Source organism: Propithecus coquereli, unplaced genomic scaffold (genome assembly GCF_000956105.1).
Source record: "Propithecus coquereli isolate 6110/MARCELLA unplaced genomic scaffold, Pcoq_1.0 Scaffold119, whole genome shotgun sequence".
Taxonomy (NCBI): domain Eukaryota; kingdom Metazoa; phylum Chordata; class Mammalia; order Primates; family Indriidae; genus Propithecus; species Propithecus coquereli.
The window spans coordinates 8,037,589-8,059,839 of NW_012135969.1; the positions used below are offsets into that span (position 1 = coordinate 8,037,589).

The 22,251-nt window shown below is 37.9% G+C and overlaps 1 protein-coding gene across 6 annotated transcripts in view; it reads left to right on the top strand.

The window, feature by feature from the left end:
- The first annotated feature begins 754 nt into the window (after positions 1–754).
- LUC7L3 (LUC7-like 3 (S. cerevisiae)) overlaps positions 755–22,251 on the top strand; it is a 26,018-nt gene continuing 4,521 nt past the window's right edge. For 2 of the 6 annotated variants that reach the window (XM_012662472.1, XM_012662479.1), the window contains exons 1-9: positions 755–1,036; positions 13,179–13,245; positions 16,263–16,302; positions 16,811–16,955; positions 17,327–17,401; positions 18,665–18,769; positions 19,736–19,897; positions 20,301–20,584; positions 21,141–21,301. In XM_012662472.1, the coding sequence (XP_012517926.1) occupies positions 938–1,036; positions 13,179–13,245; positions 16,263–16,302; positions 16,811–16,955; positions 17,327–17,401; positions 18,665–18,769; positions 19,736–19,897; positions 20,301–20,584; positions 21,141–21,301 (1,138 nt within the window). In that variant the 5' untranslated portion in view covers positions 755–937. Of the gene's footprint in view, positions 1,037–13,178; positions 13,246–13,472; positions 13,666–14,328; positions 14,392–16,262; positions 16,303–16,810; positions 16,956–17,326; positions 17,402–18,664; positions 18,770–19,735; positions 19,898–20,300; positions 20,585–21,140; positions 21,302–22,251 lie in introns of all 6 variants that reach the window. The other 4 variants (XM_012662486.1, XM_012662494.1, XM_012662504.1 and 1 more) reach the window with 3 other exon arrangements.

Sequence of the window (22,251 nt, forward strand, 5' to 3'; positions counted from 1 at the left end):
GTAGCTGGGACTACAGGCTCAGATCACTACTGGCTACTTTTTTTAAAGTATTTTTTTGTATGAGGAGGGTCTTACTTTGTTGCCCAGGCTTGTCTCCAACTCCTGGCCTCAAGCAATCCTCCCACCTTGGCCTTCTAAAGTGTGCACCCAACCTTAGTTGTGGCTTTATTTCTTTGATGATTGTCTCTCTCACCAATGCACAGGTCTTTGAGAGCAAGGACTGTGTCTGAAAGGTTCTGAGCTTAGTTTCAAGCACAGTGCCTGGCACTAAGCTATTTGCTGAACAAATGAATCAGTAATTTTTAAAAATTGCACAGGCATCATGTGTAGGACTGAATCCTCATACTCCTTTTGGAAACCGCCTTGTCATTTCCTGCCTTGATTTCCCACCCCGTGCATGAAGAGAATCTGGGTGGGAAAACAAAGCCAGGTAGAAGAGGCGGCGAGCGCGCTGGGAAAATGGAGTCGGAACACTGAATCTTCAGTTTCCCCCACTGCAAGATGGCACCGTGCACACCGTGGGGACTCAGGGACACTGCTTTTTGATCCATTTTGGAGCAGTGTCCAAGCTTCAAGACTTGGTCTCCTATGTCTCAGTGAAAAAGCCCGCGAAGAACTGCGCTTGGGAGAGCTCGCGGACTGCGCTAGCCGAGCTGCACCGCCTCCCCGCGGGGGCGGAGTCCGGGCCGGGCCTCGGCGGGCCCCGCCCCCGGACGACGGAAGCCGGGCCGCCCTCGCCGCCCGGGCATGGGCGTGTCCCCGCGGGTGCACGGCATGCTGGGAAGGCGCCCGTGCGGCGGCCATTTTGTCTTATCGGCTCCTTAGTAGAGGAGGGTTTTTGGCCTTAGAGCGGGCCGGGAGGGTTGGCGACGGTGTTGCCGGCATTTTCGTTGGTAGGTGCCAGGGCTGGTGGGAACAGCCGCCCGAAGAAAGCACCATGATTTCGGCCGCGCAGTTGTTGGATGAATTGATGGGCCGGGACCGAAACCTCGCCCCGGACGAAAAGCGCAGCAACGTGCGGTGGGACCACGAGAGCGTAAGTCCCGCGGGCCTAGGGCCTGCGCCTGGGCGCCGTGGGGGAGGGGAGCGGGCGCGGGCTTGGGCCCGCCGGGTCGCGGTGCTGTTTGGGGCCCGGGCCGTGCCTGGGTCGGGCGTCTGACCCCGTGGCCGAGGGGGCCAGGAGCACGGCGCAGGAGGGAGGATTCAGCCCTGACCCGGGAGAAGGGGTGATTTGTTTTTGTTGTTCTTGTATCGAGGAAGTCCGAGAGAGCCCTTGGTAGAATTGAAAAGCAACTTGAGGCGGGGAAACGCGGGAAAGGAAGCATAGCAGCATTTTATTACACCTAGCGGCTCCGAGTTTTCACCTCATGAAATAGGGAGAAGGGCAATTTATTCCGTTATTTGGGTTGAGTGTCGTATTTAGGCTAAAATTTCTGATCAGAATTACTGGTAAAAATCGTGGCAGTATCTTAATTTCAGTAGTGGTTCAGTTTGACGCTTGTATGGGAGAACAAATTTAAAAGTAGTAATAACTTGTTAGGGTTTACCGTGATTTACACACATTGTTTGTTAACGTTGTGTTCTAATAAGTCACACATACAGATAGATGGTTGTCAGGTTTTTTTCCCCCACATAAAACTTACTTGCTTCTTTTAACCCTATGAGTTAAGGTAACTGTTACAACCCCAGTGTCACAGGTGAGATTTGAGAGGCTCACCCAGAGTCTCTTGGCACGTAAGTGGCGAAACTAAACCAAATCTTTGTAGTCCTGTTCACTTTCTATAATTCTGTGAAACTGGTTCTCCACAAATACTGTATTTCAAGTAGTTTGGTTAGTTTTGCACATACAGTATAACGTTTATTTTAAATCTTACCCGAAGAATAGATGTAGAATTTAATTTTACTTTTTGGCTATAATCAAACATGGTAAAAGTTAAAACAGTTGGTAACCAAAATAAATAGTTCAGCAGAAATGCTTCTTTAGAAAATTAGTTGCTTACTTCATTTAAACAGCATTTGGTTAGAGTAAAATTTCTCTTTTGCAGTGCAGGAAAACAAGTTACTGCTAGATGAATCCTTTTAATACCTTAAAAAATGTGTTTGACTAGAGGTGTATTGGGGTGCTACCTGATTCCAAAGTAGTATGAAGTGTTCTTAGAGTAGAATTCTTTGTAGGCTATTTGTCAGATTCATTCACACATTTGTCATTGATTTAGAATGTGAATCTTTTAAAGAGGTTTTTTGTTTGGCATTTGGATTTTTCGCTCCATCACTCTAGGAGACTAAGAGTAACTTCATTACTTACCTTGATCCTCTTTCTTTTCTAGGCGTCTTTATCACAATGAAGTAACTTTTTCAAAAATTTTTGCCACCTAACTCAGTAACCTTTAGGTCTAAGCTTTGCAAAGGTTTAAAAAAAAGGAACATTACAGCCATTCAGCTGATGTGCAAAAAGGACATTTGTGTATTTTGGGTTCAAGAGAAAAATGTTTTTGATTACACTGCTCATCTACTGGAGCAGTCTTATGTCTCTACCTTTTGGTTTTGAACATGTGTTGTGAGAAAACTGTTTTCTTTGCAGTAGTAGTTTATTGCCACATTGCGTTGTATGTGGTGTGTTTATGGCTTTGCAATGATGAGGCTCTCAGAATAGCAATTTAGGTTTTATGTCATCTCAGCCATGATCTGCTTTCCTTTCAATTTTAGTGCTTTTTACTGATTTTGACTTTTAATGTTTGTCACCAAAATATTTCATACGTTTAATGACTGATTGCACTTTATTCTAGATGCAGGGATCTCAAGTCAGTTACTAGCATTTCAGATTCATGTCTACAAGGAAAAGGTTAGTGGTGTTGACCAGGAACAAAGCACGTGGTTTCTTCTAAATAAATGGAATTATTGTAGAGTATAATAAAGCTAGGGAAGCTCATGATATCATTTCTGGGTCATTTGCATATTCTTTTTCTCTTGGCTGTTAGCACTTATCCTGGAGGGATGAATAGGCTCATATGCTACATGTAAAGCATTCACCATCACTATAGCCTGATACTTCAAAATGTTTTTACATTCCTATTCTATCTAGAAATTGTTCTTAGCCACACTTGCACTAGATAGGAAAAGCCGTTTCAGCTGGGCAAGTTCCTTCTCTTTCCTTTGGAATGGGGATGAATACCCCAAAAAAGGAAGCAACAGTAGATTAAAACTCTAGTTGCTGTGGCATTTTTAGATATTTAACAATCAAAATGGAAACTACCTTAGTGTTAAAAGTAGTCCCTAGGTAGCTGTATTTGACTGACCTGTTGTTTTAAATGCAAATTTATGTATCTTACTTCCCAGAGAGTCTAATTCTGTAGGTTTGGGGTAAGGGCCCAGAAATCTGCATTTTTTAAAATGGCTCCTCTTAGGCATTCTAAAGTTTGCAAACTACTGCTTCCTGACTCATCCTGTTAGTCCTGCGCTTTTAATTGTGCAGAATTAAATTGTAATTGATATTACTTTGGTAGATTTTAATGCTGTACTTTTTCCTCCCTTCATGATCAGTGATGTGTGAGCAAGTAGCACTTGGGGAAGCTCTGTTTTAAGTGAAGGATGCATCTGATGCAAATCATCAACCATTTTTTAGTAATGATGTGTGTGTAACCATCACCAAGGTTGAATCTTGAGAGTGCTTTTCTGGGGTTAGTGCTTTACAGGCATTTCCAACTTCATAGATTGCTACCTCTGGATCTGAGAGATAGAAAGTTGTTTTCAGATAAAGTCAAATCAGCTTTAACTCTATTCCAAAGATTCATTGACACATACTCCTGCCTTTTTTATTTGTATTTTGCATTTGCTTGGGATTGTTGGGCTTTTTTTTTTTTTTTTTTTTTTTTTTTTTTTTTGCATTAAGCAGTTTATGTCTGCTTTGTTTGGTTAATCCTAAACAACCACAATGATGAGGAAAGCATATGATTGTAACTAACTGCTTAGGCTGAGTACCTTTCAGTTAGGGTCTACAGGGGAAGATTTCAGTGTTTGCCAGGAAGGCATTAGTAGCCGTATTATTAGAAGATTGTAGGGAATTGTAAAGTCTGGTCTGGAGCTTTTATTGTTTTTAATGTAATGTAACAGGAATTTTGCAGTTCAAATTGAGGTTTTTGCATTCTAGATCTCAATCAGAAAATGAAATTACTTAACTGTTGACTTAACTCTGATTCTAATAATATCCGAGGCGATATTTCTTTCAACATTTATCAAACTCAAGCATACCCTCTGTTCAGTGAAGGTTTAATAATTTATGAAGAGAATTGAACTAAATGTTTTTCTCTGAAATCCTTGGAATGTTAGATATTGTCATTGACACTGAAAAGTTGTTTAGAAAAGGAAAACCAGTTAAGGCTTCTATCCACATTTTTACTTGTGAACTTTTTTTTAAACTCTGAAAAAAAAGGTTCAAAATTTGGGAGGGAAATTGGAAGCAAAAGAATGAGTGATTATAGTGCATGACATCCGTTAATATTATTTTACTAGATAGTTTTCATTCGAAGAGTCACCAAAATGTTCTTTCTGTTGGAAATGTAGGCATTTTCTGCCTTATTTTATAGTACGTGGTAAGTGTCGGCTTCTCAGAATTGACAGCAGTCCGTGTGTTAATATGTGTATATAACTGCTATTTCCTTTTTCTTCCCCAAACATACAGAATTAGAGTGAATAGTATAATGAACTCTTCATGTACCCCCACACAATTTAAAAATATCAACACATGATCATTTCCTCTATCCCTTCCATTATTTTGAAGCAATTGTATTATTTCAACCTTAAAGACATCGCTATGCACCTCTAAAATATAAGGACTTTAAAGAAAAACATAACCACGGTACTGTTATCACACCGAAAATAGAAAGGTATTTCCTAAACATTTGGCTGCTTTAGGAAATATATGTGTGTATATTGTTATATATCTTATTAGACTAGACAAAAAGGGAGAAGGCAGCTTAAGTCCCTAACACTTTTTTTTTTTTACTAATACGGTGCTTCATTGTTTTATGAAATAATGCTTAATTTTCTCATTTCATACTAGTAAGTTGGGGAAATTCCTATATTCATTTATTCAGTAAAAATGTATCGCTCGTATGGTAGATAAAAATAGAATAGTATAGATACAGCACTTGGCCCTAGTGTGTTGGAGCCATCAGTGTGTTGGTGACCGATATGAAGGAGTAATGTGGTAAGTGTCACAATGGGAAAAAGTACAGTTGATCTTTGAACAACACGAGTTTGAACTTCAGTGAGTCCACTTGGATTTTTTTTCAAAAGATATATTGAAATATTTTTTGGAGATTTGCAGCAATTAAAAAAATGCACAGATGAACCACATAGCCTACAAATATCAAAAAAATTAAGGAAAGTTGGATATGTCGTGAATGCATAAAATATATGCATAGACTAGTATCTATACTAGTCTAGTTTATCATTTACAACCATAAAATATGCACTTATCTATTATAAAAAGTTAAACTTTATCAAAACTTACATAATCCCTTTACAGAAAATATGTGGCACCATTTGGAGTTGGGAGAACATAAAGATGCAGTATTAGATCATAATTGCATAAAATTAACTGCCGTACATAGTATACTCCTGTCATAATTTTGCAGCCACCTTGTTTGTTATTGCACTGAGCTCAAGTGTTGCCAGTTATCCCTGTCAGCTTAAAAAGCCCCGTGTTGCTGATCGTCTGTATGTGAGCAGTTCATCGCTTGAGTAAATTGGTATGGCAGTAAAAAGGGATCTCTTGTGGTTCTTGTGTATTTTTTCATTGTGTTTAGTGTGCTACGGTAAGCCTTGAATAACACCATGGGACCCATACGAAGTGCTACTGGTAATGGTGGAAGTGCTGCCAAGAAGCAAAGTCATGATATTACAAGAAAAAGTTGTTTATGTGCCATACTTTGAGATCTGAAGCCATGGTTGCCCATCATTTCAGACAGATGATTCATCTTGTTAACAGACAACGTAAACTCTAGGGTATTGATAAATACAGTACTGTAAATATATTTTCTCCTCCTTATGATTTTCTTTAGCTTTTTTGTAAGAATAGAATATATAACACATAACATACAAAATAAGTGTTGATTGACAGTTAATGTTATCAGTGAGGCTTCCAGTCAACAGACTATAAATAGTTAAGTTTTGGGGGAGTTAAAATTTATACTTGGCTTTTTGGTGGCTTGCGGGGGAGTCAGTGTCTTTCTTAATCCATTTGCGTTACTATAAAGGCATACCCAAGGCTGGGTAATTTATAAAGAAAAAAAGTTTATTTAGCTTACGGTACAACAGGCTGTACAAGAACCATGGCACTGACATCTGTTCTTGGCGGGGCCTCAGACTGTTTCCACTCAGTGGCGGAAGGGGAGACAGCCTGTGCAAAAGATCATGTGGCAAGAGAGAGCACAGGGCTGCCAGACTCTTTCAGCAGCCAGTTGGGGTAGGGAGACTAAATGAGAACTCACTCACTCAATCCTTCAAGAATGGCACCAAGCCACGCATGGGGGATCTGCCTCCACGACCCAAACATCTCTCACTAGGCCCCACGACCAACATTGGAGATCAAATTTTAACATGAGATTTGGCAGGGCCAAACAAACCATATCCAAACCGGAGCAGTGCCCCTAACTGCCCTCTACCCCAGTGGTTCAAGGGTCAGCTGTATACGGTACAGAGAACACACAGGAGAGGGACATTTAACCCTTACTGTGATGGATATTCAGGAAAATCCTTTTCAGACAAAGTGACTCTTAAATACTGGGACCTTCAGGATTGGTAGGAATTAGCCTGAAGGAGAGGGGAAATAAGACTAATGTTACTAGCCTGAAGGAAGGGCTGGAGAAAATCAGTGAATTTGGCAAATTGTAAGTAGTGATATAGCTTGTTTGGTTTTGTTGGGTGGAGGAGTGTGGCAAGATAGGCAGGAACCTTGCAGAAGAGAGATGTTTACTATCTGGCTGCTGTGGAAAATTGAAATTTTACCAGAAGTTTGTATAGGCAATGAATAGTGAACCATGACTGCAAAGGTATATGTAATAAAATTAAAGGCATGCAAATGAATGATTAGAAATTGTGATCATGGCACAGCTGACACATAAAACTATATTGTCAGAGACTGAATCTTTTTATTATAAATTCTTTTATTAGGAATTATCTCTTTGGGGGTTTATCTGTTTTCAACTCTTTTAGCTAAAAGGAAGACATTTGCTTATAGCCTGTTGTAATCAGAATTAAACTTAATGGTAGAAGTGACAAAAGACTACAGAGTGAATTATTTTTTTCTCACCTGTAAAATTTCCAGGCATTCTTGCATTTTAAATTAACAAATGTATATGACAGATGAGGTATTGCAGTAATACTTTATTTCAAAATACAATAAAGTTGTTGATAGGTTCTTGGAAACTGCAACTTTAAGCAAAATGACCTATAACAAAACCAGTTTTATTATAGGCTAATTAATATAAACAAGAGTAAGTTCCTGTGGCATATTTCTGGTCACAAAAACATCACCAAACTTCTCAATAAGGACCTTCTAATATTAAACATTGAAATGTGAGCTTTATGTACATTTAAGAAAGATTAATAGAAACAAGACTATTATTTACCCAATTTTTGGTGAATCAGTGAGTGCTGGCAGTTGTGGTGGTGGCTTAACTCAAGGAGTAAATGTTTGTAAAGTGAAAATTATAAGGAACAACTACCACCCCACAAAAACAGTCACAAAAACAACTCAAAAACAATCACACAGTGGGCTCGCTGACTGGTTTCGGACTGCGTCATTTATTGTGCGTTTGTGTGATTATCATATACTTTATGAATTTTTATTTTACAATAATTTGTGTTCATTCCTTTTCCAATTTATTCCAGTTCAGGGTTGCAGGTGGCTGAAGCCTGTCCCAGTAGCTCAGGGCGCAAGGCCAGAACCAGTTGTGGACGGGATGCCCTTCTATCAGAGGGCACACTCACACACCCACACTCAGACTGGGGTTATTTAGACTCACCAATTCACTTACTGTGTGCAGCTTTGAGATGTGGAAAGCAACTGGAGTACCAGAGGAAAACTCAACCCACACAGATGTGGGGAGAACTTACTTGCAAGCTCCACACAGTGATCCTAGCTGGAAGTCAATTTTTTTCCCTCAGGGTTATAACAGAATGAAGTTATTGGAGGACTTGCTGTATATAGTAATTAAGGTTAGCTATTTAGATTTATTTAAGTCCCGGTCATCAGATTTACTGTTGCCAACATGAGTTATGTTGCCTGTATGTTTTTTTTTTTGAGATAGGGTCTCTCTCTGTCACCCAGGCTGGAGTGCAGTGGTACAGTCATAGCTCACTGTAACCTTGAACTCATGGGTGTAAGTGATCCTCCCACCTCGCTGGGACTACAAGAGCACGCCACCATGCCCACCTAATTTTTAAATTTTTTGTGGAGACGGGGTCTCACTATGTTGCCCGGGCTGGTCTCAAACTCCTGGCCTCAAGTGGTCCTTCTACATTGGCTTCCCAGAGTTCTGGGCCCTGGCTTGTTGCCAGTGTTTAGATTATCAGAATTAGACGTTGAATAAATGCATTATCTTTCGTAAGTAGTTTAACAAAAATAATGCAGACTGCATTGAAAGTATTTGATTAGCTCAAGGGAGAATTACGTTGCTTGCTGTTGGGTTTAAATAGGCACAGAAAGACAAACATTAAGATGTTCTTAGTGTACTTTTGTAATTGGAAGAAATCGATAATCAGAATTGAGAATACCTATGTTAGAAGAAGTGAATGCTAGAAAAAAAGGGCACTGCTTGTTAAGATGTCTTAGCATTTTCCCAGTTAAATATTTATACTGTACTTAAATCACCCAATATGTCTTCCTTACATTAAATAATGTTCTCATTAGAGATTGATTCCATTAATGTATGAGACAGTTGATTTTACTGTTTTACGTTTTCTGAGTTTAGAATTATTAAAATTGCTTTTTATGAACGGAAATGTGCTTGCTATGAAAGATTCAAATTTAACAGATGTAAAAAAGTCTGTTCTTGCTCCTCTCCCCATTGCCAAGTCCTTCCCCTGAGACAACTTAAAAATTGGTATGTGTTTCTAGACCTTTCCTAATAATTTACGAACATATATAATTTTTAATTTTTTTTAACAACATTTTTCCTTATATACTGTGGAATTTTTCCTTGTTGGTGAATGAATCTACCTTATTTAACGATTTGTTTCCTGTTGGATATGTAGATTATGTCTGATTTCTCTTGCTGTTGCCAACTAAGCTGCAGTGAATATTCTAGAGTATATATCTGAGCCACTTGTAGGACAGGTTCGTAGAAAGATTAAAGAAATACACATTTTACATTTTGGTGGATGCTGCCAAATTGTCCCTTGGCCCTCTAGTATTTGGAGTGTCACTTTCCCATCACTGTATCTAACACCAGATATTTTAATTTTTTGACAATTTGTGTTTTAAATGGTGGAAACTTGCAATTAAAATTTTCTAGTCAAATTTCCAGGATTGATTGTATTTCTGATGAGATTGAACTCTTCTGGTCCCTGATGTTGCCTTGCACTTATTAAGAGGATAAATCATGATTACGTTAAGAGAATTCTAGCATCCCCTCCGTGATGTTTATGCCTCCCACCTTTGGTTATTAGGTTGCTAAGTCCATGGTGGATGTTTAATAAAGTCTTGCTGAATAAAAGGCTAAGTGAATGAGTCAATTAATTAATACGTATTTAGAGAGTTTGCAAGGGTACTTATTTGTAATAAAGGCATATATCTTTTAGGGATTACTATTAAATGCTGTTGCTAGTATTCCAAAACTCGAACAGTTGGCATGATTATATCCAAAAGTAAGATATTAATCCTCTTGGTTTATTTTTAGATTGGCACTGATGACTTTAAGCACCCAAATATGCATGTACTACCGATCTTTTTATTTATATATATATGAACACACACATATATACATATATACACACACACTTTTTTTTTTTTTTTGAGGCAGAGTCTTGCTCTGTTGCTCCAGCTAGAGTGCAAGCAGCATCATCATAGCTCACTGCAGTCTCAGACTTCCGGGCTCAAGCGTCTTCCTGCTTGAGCCTCCCAAGTAGCTAGGACTACAGGCAGGCGCCACTATGCCTGGCTAATTTTTCTATTTTTTTAGCAGAGACCGGGGCTGGTCTTGCTCTTGCTCAGGTTGGTCTTGAACTCCTGATCTCAAGCAATCCTCCGCCTCTGCCTCCTAGAGTGCTAGGATTACAGAAGTGAGCCACTGCCTTGGGCTTGTTAATATTTTTAGTTGAACATCCTTGATGCCTGTGGAGAGTTAAAAGAAGCAGTCTAAGTAGCTAGAGTTTATTGGATAGAGTAACAAATAAGTTTGATGTGCCATTAAATGGTCAAGCAGTATCTTGAGAGCCAAAGGGCATATCGAACTGGATTGGGAAAATGGATTCTAGTCTGGATTCTTTTAAGTAGCTGGATGCCTCAGGCAGGTCTTGTGGTTGATTTCAGTTTTCTCCACTCAGATGGGGTGATTGAACTAAATTTGATAGCTCCTGGTTAGCCCACAGACAGGCATGTCTTGTTTGGTCTACTCTACATAGTGCCTAAAGGCATTTTAAAAATTAATTGGTCGGCCAGTGCGGTGGTTCACGCCTGTAATCCTAGCACTCTGGGAGGCCGAGGCGGGTGGATCGCTCAAGGTCAGGAGTTCGAGACGAGCCTGAGCAAGAACGAGACCCCGGCTACTAAAAATAGAAAGAAATTATCCGGACAACTAAAAATATATATATAGAAAAAATTAGCCGGGCATGGTGGCGCATGCCTGTAGTCCCAGCTACTCGGGAGGCTGAGGCAGGGGGATCGCTTGAGCCCAGGAGTTTGAGGTTGCTGTGAGCTAGGCTGAAGCCATGGCACTCTAGCAAGGGCAACAAGTGAGACTCTGTCTCAAAAAAAAAAAAAAAATTAATTGGTAGTATTTTAAAAATAGGGCTAATTTACCCTTTTCTCCCAGTTTAACACATGTATACAGTTTTGATCTTCATAATCACAATGGGAGATATTTATTACCTCCTTTTTTAATATGAGGAAATCAAGGCAGAATTATGATTTGTGGTTCTATAGCAGATGAATGGCAGCCAGGATTTGAACTCTACACCATGTTGCCTCTCCAAACCATACCTGTTTCCTGTGTTTGACTATTTCATACTTTTATGTGCCTTTTCACATGTTGCTTCAATAAGTACTATGTTGCTATTTTCTAGAAATACTTGAAGTTTATATGTGGTTATATTTTAGAGTCAGGAGGGAGAGTAGAGATGTGTTTATTCCTCTTGTTTTAATGAATGAGCCTTTCTGAGGATCAATAGAGATTGTGGCTTGACCAGTTTATACTTAAGAAGGAACAATAGTCTTATGTTGGTCATGATGACAATAGAAGTCCTATTGAAAACCATAAAATCAATCTTTAGATGAAATCTTCTCTAAAACCCTAGAATATGTTTCTGTAAAAATGGGAAATAGAAATTAAGATGACTGTTTGTAAATACGTAAAGGTAAAATGCACAGTAATAGTCAAGTTTCATGTCTATGAGAACTGCACACAAAATTTTGAGTTTCAAGATTATTATATAAGCATACAGTTTACAGTTATAATTAATGGCAGATTCTGATAGTAACTTTTACTAAACACTGTTGCGTGAAATTTGTTAAGTAATTGTTGGGTCTGTGGAACCAGGGTTAATATAATAGTCTGAAAGATTAGGGCACAGTGAAAGTGGCATACTCTTTGCCCCATCCTCCCTCCCCTAAATAAAAGAAATTCTTAAGTATTTTTAAAAATTGAATACTAGCATTGGTATTTTATTGTGGCACACTTAATGTGAACGCAAAGTTTAACAGATTCAAATTAATTTTAATTTTTTTTTTTTTTAAAGAAACGGGGTGTCACTGTGTTTCCCAGGCTAGAGTGCAGTGTCTGTTCATGGGTACAATCATAGTGCATTACAGCCTCAAACTTCTGGGTTCAAGCAGTCCTCCCACCTCAGCCTCCCAAGTAGCTGGAAGTACAGGCATGTGCCACTGTGCCCAGCTGCAAAGCGTAATCTCAAAAATCAAGTATTAGAACTTCTAAGGGAAAAAAAAATAGTGTAAAGATACTAAGCCATAAGGCTATGCTAGGGTAATATTGGCATAAAACTAAATCTGTTGTTTAGGGACTATTTAGATACGTTTTATGACTTTAGTTCTCTGGATGCAGCTTATGGAACCACATTGCTTCAAATGAGCGTAAAGCCTTTGAGGCAGAAAGCAGTCTTTTCAGATTTAGCATCCAGTCCTAAGTGTCTAGAAAGAACTCTCAAGTTCAAATTTAACACTACCTTTTCTTTCATATGTCATAGGTGTGCATTGATAATCCACGTAGTAACAGTGAAGTTTTATGGGAAGGGAGGGCGATGCTTTGAAATTCTGATTTACATGGTTTAGTTTGCAGTGTTACAGAATTAAATACGGGATAGAGCAGTTCTGGACTGTATCTGAAGGAGTAACAGTAGTGCCAATGGGGGAGAATTAAACGTTGGTTTCATGTTAATAGTTTTTTCCCCATACCCCACCAAGAGTCATTCAATAAAGTGTTTGCATGTATGAAACTAAGTATCCAATACATTTTGTGGTGTGTTATAAGATCTTTTAAGTAAAAATGTGGAACCGAGTTGTTTTAAATGAATGTTAGCTGTAATTTAGACAGTGATTTCCAAATCCTAATCTGTAAATAGGTCCTAGTCTATTAAAAAAAAATAAAATAAGAACAGTGTAGGATTTTTTTAATATAAAGATTTCCCTTTATTCTGGGATGTCTTTCCCATATTTGTTTTTGCTACCGGAGAACCAACAGGTGGCAATTAAAAATATTAATAGTAGAAAATACTGGTAGGTAACTCTACCAGTACTGCACATCTTTTGTTGAAATTTGGAAGTCTAAGAGTCACTAATTTACCTAGTTAATAATGATTCAGCAAATAAAATTGTTCTTATATTTGATTGAAAGATACATACATCAAGAAATTACATAATAGTTATGTGGCACCCTTTACCAAAATAGCTTTAAAACTGAGCGATTTTAAAAAGTTAAAGTACCTTTGTTTTTTTCCACTAGGTTTGTAAATATTATCTGTGTGGTTTTTGTCCTGCGGAATTGTTCACAAATACTCGTTCTGATCTTGGTAAGTGAATTTTCTGTGTAACTTTTATCAAATTTATGACTTTTTAAAAAACTGGTTCTTTGTAGTTCCTGTTTTTTTCTTAAAGATTTGCTAAGTAATTTGTTGGCTTAGATATTTATGAATATGTTAATAAATGTCCGTTTGATTAAACATGGTGGCTTAATTAAACATACATGTCTATTTCCACTCCCTCCCAAAACCTCACTGTAATGAAAATTTTAAAAAAGATGTAAATGGAAGAGGAGATAACGTTAGAGATGGCAGCAAATTTTTGGAAGATGACAAGTGGATGGAGGAGTAGCAGCAAACTCAACAGAGCAGAGAAACCTGTACCCTAAAAGCCTGCAGAAGGGGATACTAAACAGAAGCAAGTGTTTGATCAGCAGAACCCTGGACAGGCTCAGGATTTGGAGGCACCAGGTACCACAGAAGGCAGGGTTGAGTCATGGGTCTGAAATTGAGAGAGATTAGTCTAGTTCAGGGTTTTTCAACCTTGACATTATTGACATTTTGGGCCAGTGTTTTGGGGGGCTGTCCCGTACATTGTGGGATGTTTAGCAGCATCCCTGGCCTCTACCCACTAGATGCCAGTAGCACCCGCAATTGTGACATCCAAAAATGTCTTCAGACATTGCCAAATGTCCCCTAGGGTGCAAAAGTGTTCCCATTTGAGAGCCACTAGTCTAGGTTGTCCTGTATATCTGTTGATTCTACCTCTCCCACCCCTGTATCTAAGGAGAATAGAGGTTTATTTTCTGGAGAAATTGAACTAGAGAGAATCTAATTCATCTGAACCACAAAATACAAAAAATAATTGACTATTTTCTCAATTCTCTCAAGGATGATACATAACTAGTACCATCCTAGATACATAAAAGAAATTCATTATGCACAATGTTTGTCTTAGAGCATTAGGAACGCTTTAGAGTCGAAAGAGTCTAGATCTTGAGATTCCAGAGATAGCACAGGTCAGTAGTGAGTGAAAATAAGACTGTAAAAGAGATGAAATGAGTCTGTATTCTTAATAGTGAGGCTGTCCTCTACCCTGTTCCTAGAAGGATACAGCCAGATGTTTTTCCCCAGGCAGAAGAGAAGAGGATTCTTATCTAGAGAAAGTAAACAGTTCCAGAGAAGTGATCTCTACAGGTACTGACCCTTGGGGAATCTCTTAAAAGAAAGTCTTACTGCCTGGTTTTCCTATGGTGAAGCAATAGTTGACAAACCCTGCCTATCCATAGTAATTTCCACTCAGATTTTGGAGGTTTATTTTGAAAACCAGTTGCTGGCCAAGGAGCACCAGCCAGACTTTTGAAGAAAACCCTCCATGTGAGAGATTTATCAAAACTAAAAGAGAGAGAAGAACTTAGTGGAATTAGAGATAATGGGGAAGGCAAAAGAGAAATTTTAAAAATCATAACTAAATTTAGTATCTTCAGAGAAATATGAGAAGATACTACATTCATCAGAAAGAATTGGATGCCATAAAAAGGGAACTTTTGAAAAACAAAAAACACTTAGAAATTAGACCTGGAGAAATCTGAAATAAAATCACTGGAAAGATTTGAAAATAAAATCAAATTCAAATGCTGGGTTGTTGGACAATAGGATAGCAAAGATAAAAAGTTTTTAAAAATTAGGGGACTTTAATACCTGATTAATAGTTCTGGACAGAGTAAGCAGAAGGGGAAGGAAATTACCAAAGAAATAGCTTAAGAAAAAAATTTATAGTACTGAAGGACATCAGTCTCTAGATTGAGCAGGTCCTGTAAGTGGTCTTGACAGTGAATGAACAAGATCCATACCAAGATACAGGATTGTGAAATTTCAGCACACCAGGGATGGGAGGGGGTGTGTAAGTCAGAGGCTTATGAATCCGAATGGCCCAAGACTGGTCAGTAACAATGCAGGAAGCTTGAAGACATTGGGGGAAAACACTCTCAGGGCTCTGAGTGAAAACATTTTTGCCAAGGTTAGTTTTATAGCCAAACATCAAAGTATGAGGGTGAAAAAAGACATCTTCAGACATGTAAGATCTCAACAAATTTATCTCCCATGGACCTTTTCTCAGGAAACTCCACGAAAAACTAAGGACCAAAAAACGAGACTCTAGCAAAACTCATCCATTACAAAGCAGAAAAGGAATTCATCAGGATGGCAACTCTGTAGTGAGCTTAGAAAATGAGTATCCCTGATTGAAGTAAGACGGGAAAGTTCATGGAAGAAAATGAAACTGATTATCTGATGTATTTTGAGTCTTAAGGGAAATTAGTATTGAGAAAGTTTCTGTAGCTGAGTTGAAGTGTTTAAGAAGAGTTTGAAAATAGATACATAGAAAACTAAACAGATGAAAAAATTCCATGAAAAGTGTATCAGAAGTATCATCATAATGCACCTTTTGTTTGGCCTGTCAATGAACAGTACTTGCATAGTCAAACTATAAACATTGGATGTTTGTTTAACCTAAAATTTTGGTTTAAGATTGATAAACTAAGAAAAAGAGAAACAAGCATAAACTTGAGAAATATCGAGATAAAGTCCAACAGAAAGAGCTAAAAGTTGAAATTGGTTGCTTTTTGCAGGTGGGAAGGAGTAGGACTAGGGTGCTAAGTCTTGTGCTATTTGACTTTATGTGGAGGTATTTGAAAATAATAAAATGTCATTGGTGGTTCAGACCAGTGGTCCACCCTGTCAGAGTTTTCTTTGGTGGCAATAAGGAACAATTTCCTTCCTCCTTACCCTTCTTTTCCTACCTTTTTCTCTCCCTCCCTCCCTTCTGTTTTTACCATATAGTTGTTCTCTGTTATATTAACCTTGAAGACTGAGGAGATCACTTTTCATGTGCTATTTGGCCATAATGCTTCATGGTTCAGTAGGATCACTTCAGTTGTCTGCTGACTGCTTAGTGATAAAATACATCTTTTTCTTTTTAAAAATCAAAAATAACTTCCTTTTTTTGGCAAGAGAAAATGTTAGTGCCACGAATAATTTATAAATTCTTTCTTCTTTTCTTCCCCAAGGTCCATGTGAAAAAATTCATGATGAAAACTTACGAAAACAGTAAGTAATGGTGCTTTTTTGTCATTTCCCCCCCCTACTCATCATTTGGTTTAAAGGAGACAAGAGTTGAAAAAATAATTGAAATTAAGCAAAATGAATGTCTGAGAGAGGTCTAGTCACTAGCTGGGGATAGTAATAAGGTTATATGGCTTCAGTAATGATACCATTAACCACCATATGAGTACATACTATGCCAAGCTTTTTTTCTGTATGACATTTGCTTTTTAACAGCCACGATTTTATAAATAAGATTTGTACCACATCCAGGGTCAGAGATCCAGTGCAGTGGTAGAGCTGGTGGTCAATCCCTTGGATAAAACCTGTGCTCTAAACCAAACATAATGATCTATATTGACTTCCCTGCTGGCAACCAGAAATTCACTTCATGTGCAGCTGGTTTGCTCTTTCACCTAAATGGAACAGTCATTGAGACTAGTTAAGATAGAATATGTGAGTTGTAATGGATAAATGTTTGGAAAGTAGCGCTTGTTTGTTCTCATTTTATTAGGTATGAGAAGAGTTCTCGTTTTATGAAAGTTGGCTATGAGAGAGATTTTTTGCGATACTTACAGAGCTTACTTGCAGAAGTAGAACGTAGAATCAGACGAGGCCATGCTCGTTTGGCATTATCTCAAAACCAGCAGTCCTCTGGGGTAAGTATGAAATGAATTTACAGTCTTCATAAAGCGTCCATGTTCTCTGGAGTCTCAGAGACCTCCCTACTATTTTTGGAAATGTCTTCTATTCATTACTTTGTTCTTTTAGAATGATTTAAAACTTAAAAGGCATTCATTTTTTTTTCAGTCTTTATTAGTAACATTGATTTTCCTAGTCATAAGATTTGTCTGTTAAATATCAGTAACTGACAAAATATGTAGTTGACTAACTAGAAATTGATGATAATTATCCTTTTGATTAAGCATTTTAGTTATTAAACAGAAATAATACGTATGGCATATAAGAGTTTGAATGTTTATCTTTGTATTTTACTTGTTCGTAATATATATTTTGTTGTCTTCAACAGGCAGCTGGCCCAACAGGCAAAAATGAAGAAAAAATTCAGGTTCTAACGGACAAAATTGATGTGCTCCTGCAGCAGGTGAGAATTATTTGCACTGATGTCAGAAACTACTTGGGACAGACACTTAACAAGCAAAAATATAAGGATGGCAAATAAACAGGAAAAGATGCTCAACATTATTAGTCATTAGGGAAATACAGATTAAAAGGACTACTCATACCAAATGTTGGTGAGAATGTGGGCCGGCTGGAACTATCATACACTGCTGATGGAGGTAAAATAGTACAACTACTTTGGAAAAGAATTTGTTTCTTAAAAAGTTAATAATGGAGGCCAGGCATGGTGGCTCACGCCTATAATCCCAGCACTTCGGGAGGCCAGTGCAAAAGGATTGCTTCAGCCCAGGAATTTGAGACCAGCCTGGACAACATAGCGAGACCTTGTCTCTACAAAAAATTTAAAAATTAGCTGGTCGTGGTGGCATGAGCCTGTAGTCCTAGCTACTTGGGATGCTAAGGCAGGAGGATGACTTGAACGCAGGAATTCAAGATTGCAGTGAGCCATGATAACATCACTGCACTCCAGCCAGGGTGGCAGAGTGAGCCTCCCTTCTCTACACCCCCGTGCCCCCCCAAAAAGCACCATAAGCCATTCCTAAGTATTTACCCAAAAGAAATAAAACAATTAATGTATGCAAAGACTTGTACATCAGTGTTCACAAGAGCTTTATTCATAATAGGCCAAAAAAGAAAAAAAAAACCAAACTAGAAACAATTCAAATACCCATCAGCCGGTAAATGGATAATTAAATTGTGGTGTATCCATATGTTGGAATACCACTTAGTGACAAAAATGAGTTAACTACATGCAACAGTATGGATGAATTTTAAGATAATTAGTCTGAGTGAAAGAAGCCAGACCAGAAAAGGAATACAAACTGTATGATTCCATTTATATAAAATTCTAGAAAATGCAGACTAATCTATAATGACGAAAAGCAGAGGAGTGGCTGCCCGGGGATGTGTATGGGATTGAGGTTGGAGGACGTACTGCAAAGAGGCCAGAGGAAACCTTTTGAGGGATGATGGATATGTTCATTATCCATATGGTGGTGATGATTTTATGGGTATATACCTCTGTCCAGACTTATCAAATTGTGTGGCATAAAAATGCATTTTTTCACCCATCAGTTATACTCATTTTAAAAAATCACAAGGGTAAATTAAACCCAAAGGGTCTTTAGTAAACAAAAAAGATGGAAAATAAACACTTAATACTAATGAAGAATGGGGAGAAAAGAAAATAGAAGTCTCGACTGTCTTTTTCCCCTCACCCTTTCAGATTGAAGAATTAGGATCTGAAGGAAAGGTAGAGGAGGCCCAGGGGATGATGAAATTAGTTGAACAGTTAAAAGAAGAGAGAGAATTGCTTAGATCTACAACTTCGGTGAGTAACACCTCATTTTAAATTACGTAGCCTATTCATTATGGATTACTGGGGACCTATTTCTGTTTGAGAACCTTCAGAAACAATTTTCTAACGTCCTAAAGTGAAAGTTGGCAGACTTTTTCCTAACGGGCCACGTGGTAAATATTTTATGTTTGTAGGCCAAAAGATCCCTGGCAGCTGCTGAGCTCTGTGTATCATGAACTCAGCCTTAGACAATACCTAGATAAATGAGTGTGGCTGTTTTCCAACGAAACCGTATTTACAAAAACAGTCCTTTGGCGGCTGGCTTGCTAATCTCTGCCTTAAATCTTCATTTGATCCTGGATTTTATTTTCACTTTTGTTACAATAAATTACTCAGTACCTATTTACCTTAGTTAGAAATTGGCACACACTTAAAATATCTATAACCTTTTTAACTTTTAACTGGAGAATACAATATACGTGTTTTAGATATTATTGATGGTAGAATATAATTGGTCATTGGTTCCCTAGTATTGAATAGGATATGTTTAATATGTTTAATCTCCCCAGATTAAACTCAGTAAGTTGCTTAATGATATTTTAAAAATTTTTTTCTCATTTTTTTCTTTTCTCTTTTTAACTAAGTGAACCGAACAGAATTTAATGATTTTTTTTTTTAACATGGATACCACACCTATTGAATCTAAGCAAGAAATGAATTCAGACTAAAATAGGTAGCTTTCTGAAAGGTAGTTTAAATTTTTTAAGGTGATGTTGATGTTCAACAGTTGAACAGTGGGTCTCAGCACATTTCCTATGTAATGTGGCAGATTGGTTGCTGTGCTTCCCTAATAGTTGACCAGTTGCTGTCTAGTATTATTGCTTTAGAAAATGGAAAATAGCAATTCAAGCACATTAAAAATCTGTTCTAAATGTTAAGTACTTTCTTGGAATTTGTTTCTCTTCAGATATTATTGTAATAACTGATTTATCATTTCAGACAATTGAAAGTTTTGCTGCCCAAGAAAAACAAATGGAGGTTTGTGAAGTGTGTGGAGCCTTTTTGATCGTAGGAGATGCCCAGTCTCGGGTAGATGACCATTTGATGGGAAAACAACACATGGGCTATGCCAAGATTAAAGCTACTGTAGAAGAACTGAAAGTAAGTTTCTTCTAAACATATATTTTAGCTATAGCTGAAAGTAACTATTTTAATATAGCTAAAAATTGGTCACATGGAGATAGAAACTTCTCATTGATATTTTGCTGACGTGTGTAATTACTTGAAGCACTGAGAACCCCTGTGAAATTTTACTATTTATCAAACTATCAAAGCACTTTATTTTCTTGATGCTATAAAGCGCCAGAAATTGGGGAAGAATATTCCTGAGGATTTAGTCATGTAATGATATCTTGTGCACACACATGGTATTGGAATTTCTACATTTCCTTAAAGGGCATCAGCTTCCATAAGTTGGTCTACAAATTACTTCACATTACGTGAACATTGTTTGGCATTGTCTTTAAGGTTACAGTTGTATAAAAATCCAACTCGATTTCCTTAGGAAAAGTTAAGAAAAAGAACTGAAGAACCTGATCGTGATGAACGTCTAAAAAAGGAGAAGCAGGAAAGAGAAGAGAGAGAAAAAGAGCGGGAGAGAGAAAGGGAAGAAAGAGAAAGGAAAAGACGAAGAGAAGAGGAAGAAAGAGAAAAAGAAAGGGCCCGGGACAGAGAGAGAAGAAAGAGAAGTCGTTCACGAAGTAGGCACTCAAGCCGAACTTCAGACCGAAGATGCAGTCGGTCTCGGGACCACAAAAGGTCACGAAGTAGAGAAAGAAGGCGAAGCAGGTATGTAAAACACCCAAGACAGCGTCCGGCTCATAATGAGTGCAATAAACAGTGGCAGTTACTAGGGTTATTCCTTGGAATGGTACTTGGAAGCTCTTAAGTATCTTGAAGTGCTAGAATGGATTGTGAGAGCTGAATCAGTGAATGGTTCCATCTTCAGGACAGCTGCTTTGCTGTCTGCCACCTATCTAGGAGATTTGACACAACCTTTTTAGGAAGTCAGTGTACCTGACGGTCTCCTGAGCTTCTCACTGATTCTAGGAAGACATAAAATGTGAAATCAGCCATACTGTTTTAATTAGAGTTATAATTGAAGAAGAGCCTTAAAGAACACAGTAATAACTGTTTTAGCATTATTTGAGATAAAACAGATTTTAAAAGATTTTTGATTCTTAAAATTTCTAATGTAATATGTTTTAGTAGTAGGTTTTATTCATTTGCTTTTCTAAGGGTAAGTTTTGCTCAACGCTCATTACTCAACAGTGTATATTTCTTAAGGCCTTTTCTCTTTGTAATACCACCTGAAGTTGCCTTCCTTTTGTTTTAAATTATTAAGAAGTAGAGATCGACGGAGAAGCAGAAGCCATGACAGATCAGAAAGAAAGCATAGATCTCGAAGTCGAGATCGAAGAAGATCAAAAAGCCGGGATCGAAAGTCATATAAGCACAGGAGCAAAAGTCGCGACAGAGAACAAGATAGAAAATCCAAGGAGAAAGGTTAGTTCTTAGGAGAATTCAGTTCATTAAGAGACTGTTTTCACACACTTTTCTCCAGACACAGGCAGAGTTCCATTTCAAGCATGCTCCTTTTCATTTATAAGGAACACCATTCAGTAGGAGACAGGCGTTCTTTCCACCCCTTCTGTTCTGATTTGTGAGAATGACAGTTGGCCTGGTGTTTTCTTAGGACATATTAAAATCACATCCTTCGATTGCTAACCTGAAGATTTTTCATCTGGATTCTTTCAAGTATTATATTACCTTTCAGGCTTATTAGGCTGTAGAATTTATTACCTTGGTTATTGGCTACATTTTTTTTATCCACTGCAGTGTTCCGTAATATGTCTTGTAAACTAGATGTATATTGTTGCATTGATCGTCGTTTACAGCATTCATTTAACTCAGTAATTCTAAGTATTTAGAAGTTGAATACCTTACATGTGTCTTAACATGTTTTCTATGGAATCAACATGCTCTTTCACTTATACTTTTTCCTTTAGTTTTTCGTGGCATACCAATAGCTGATTTACTGTGCTGTGAGCACTATTAATGGACTTTTTCATTTTGTCTGGCATGTTTTCACAAGAATACTCTGATCTTTTAACTTAGCTTTTATTGAAAAATATTCTTTTAATCATCAGGATCTCGTCCATTTTCTTTTGTTTTCTCAGATTCTTTAGCATCTTTCCTTTTGTATTGATACTGGGCTGTTCTGCTTTGCATGGTTTTAGGAATGAGGGAAGGGGCCTCCTATTTCTGATTTTCTCAGCTCTGCTTGTTCCATTCCGTTCTGCCCCCCTCCATCCATGTTTGATCCTCAACATTGGAGCTGCTGTTTGAGTTTATTATACTGGTCTTTTATGAAGTATTCATTTATTTTATTCTTTTATAGAACTATCCTAGTTTTTTGCTGGGTTGAGTTAGAACTAGCAGCATAAACAGTGGAC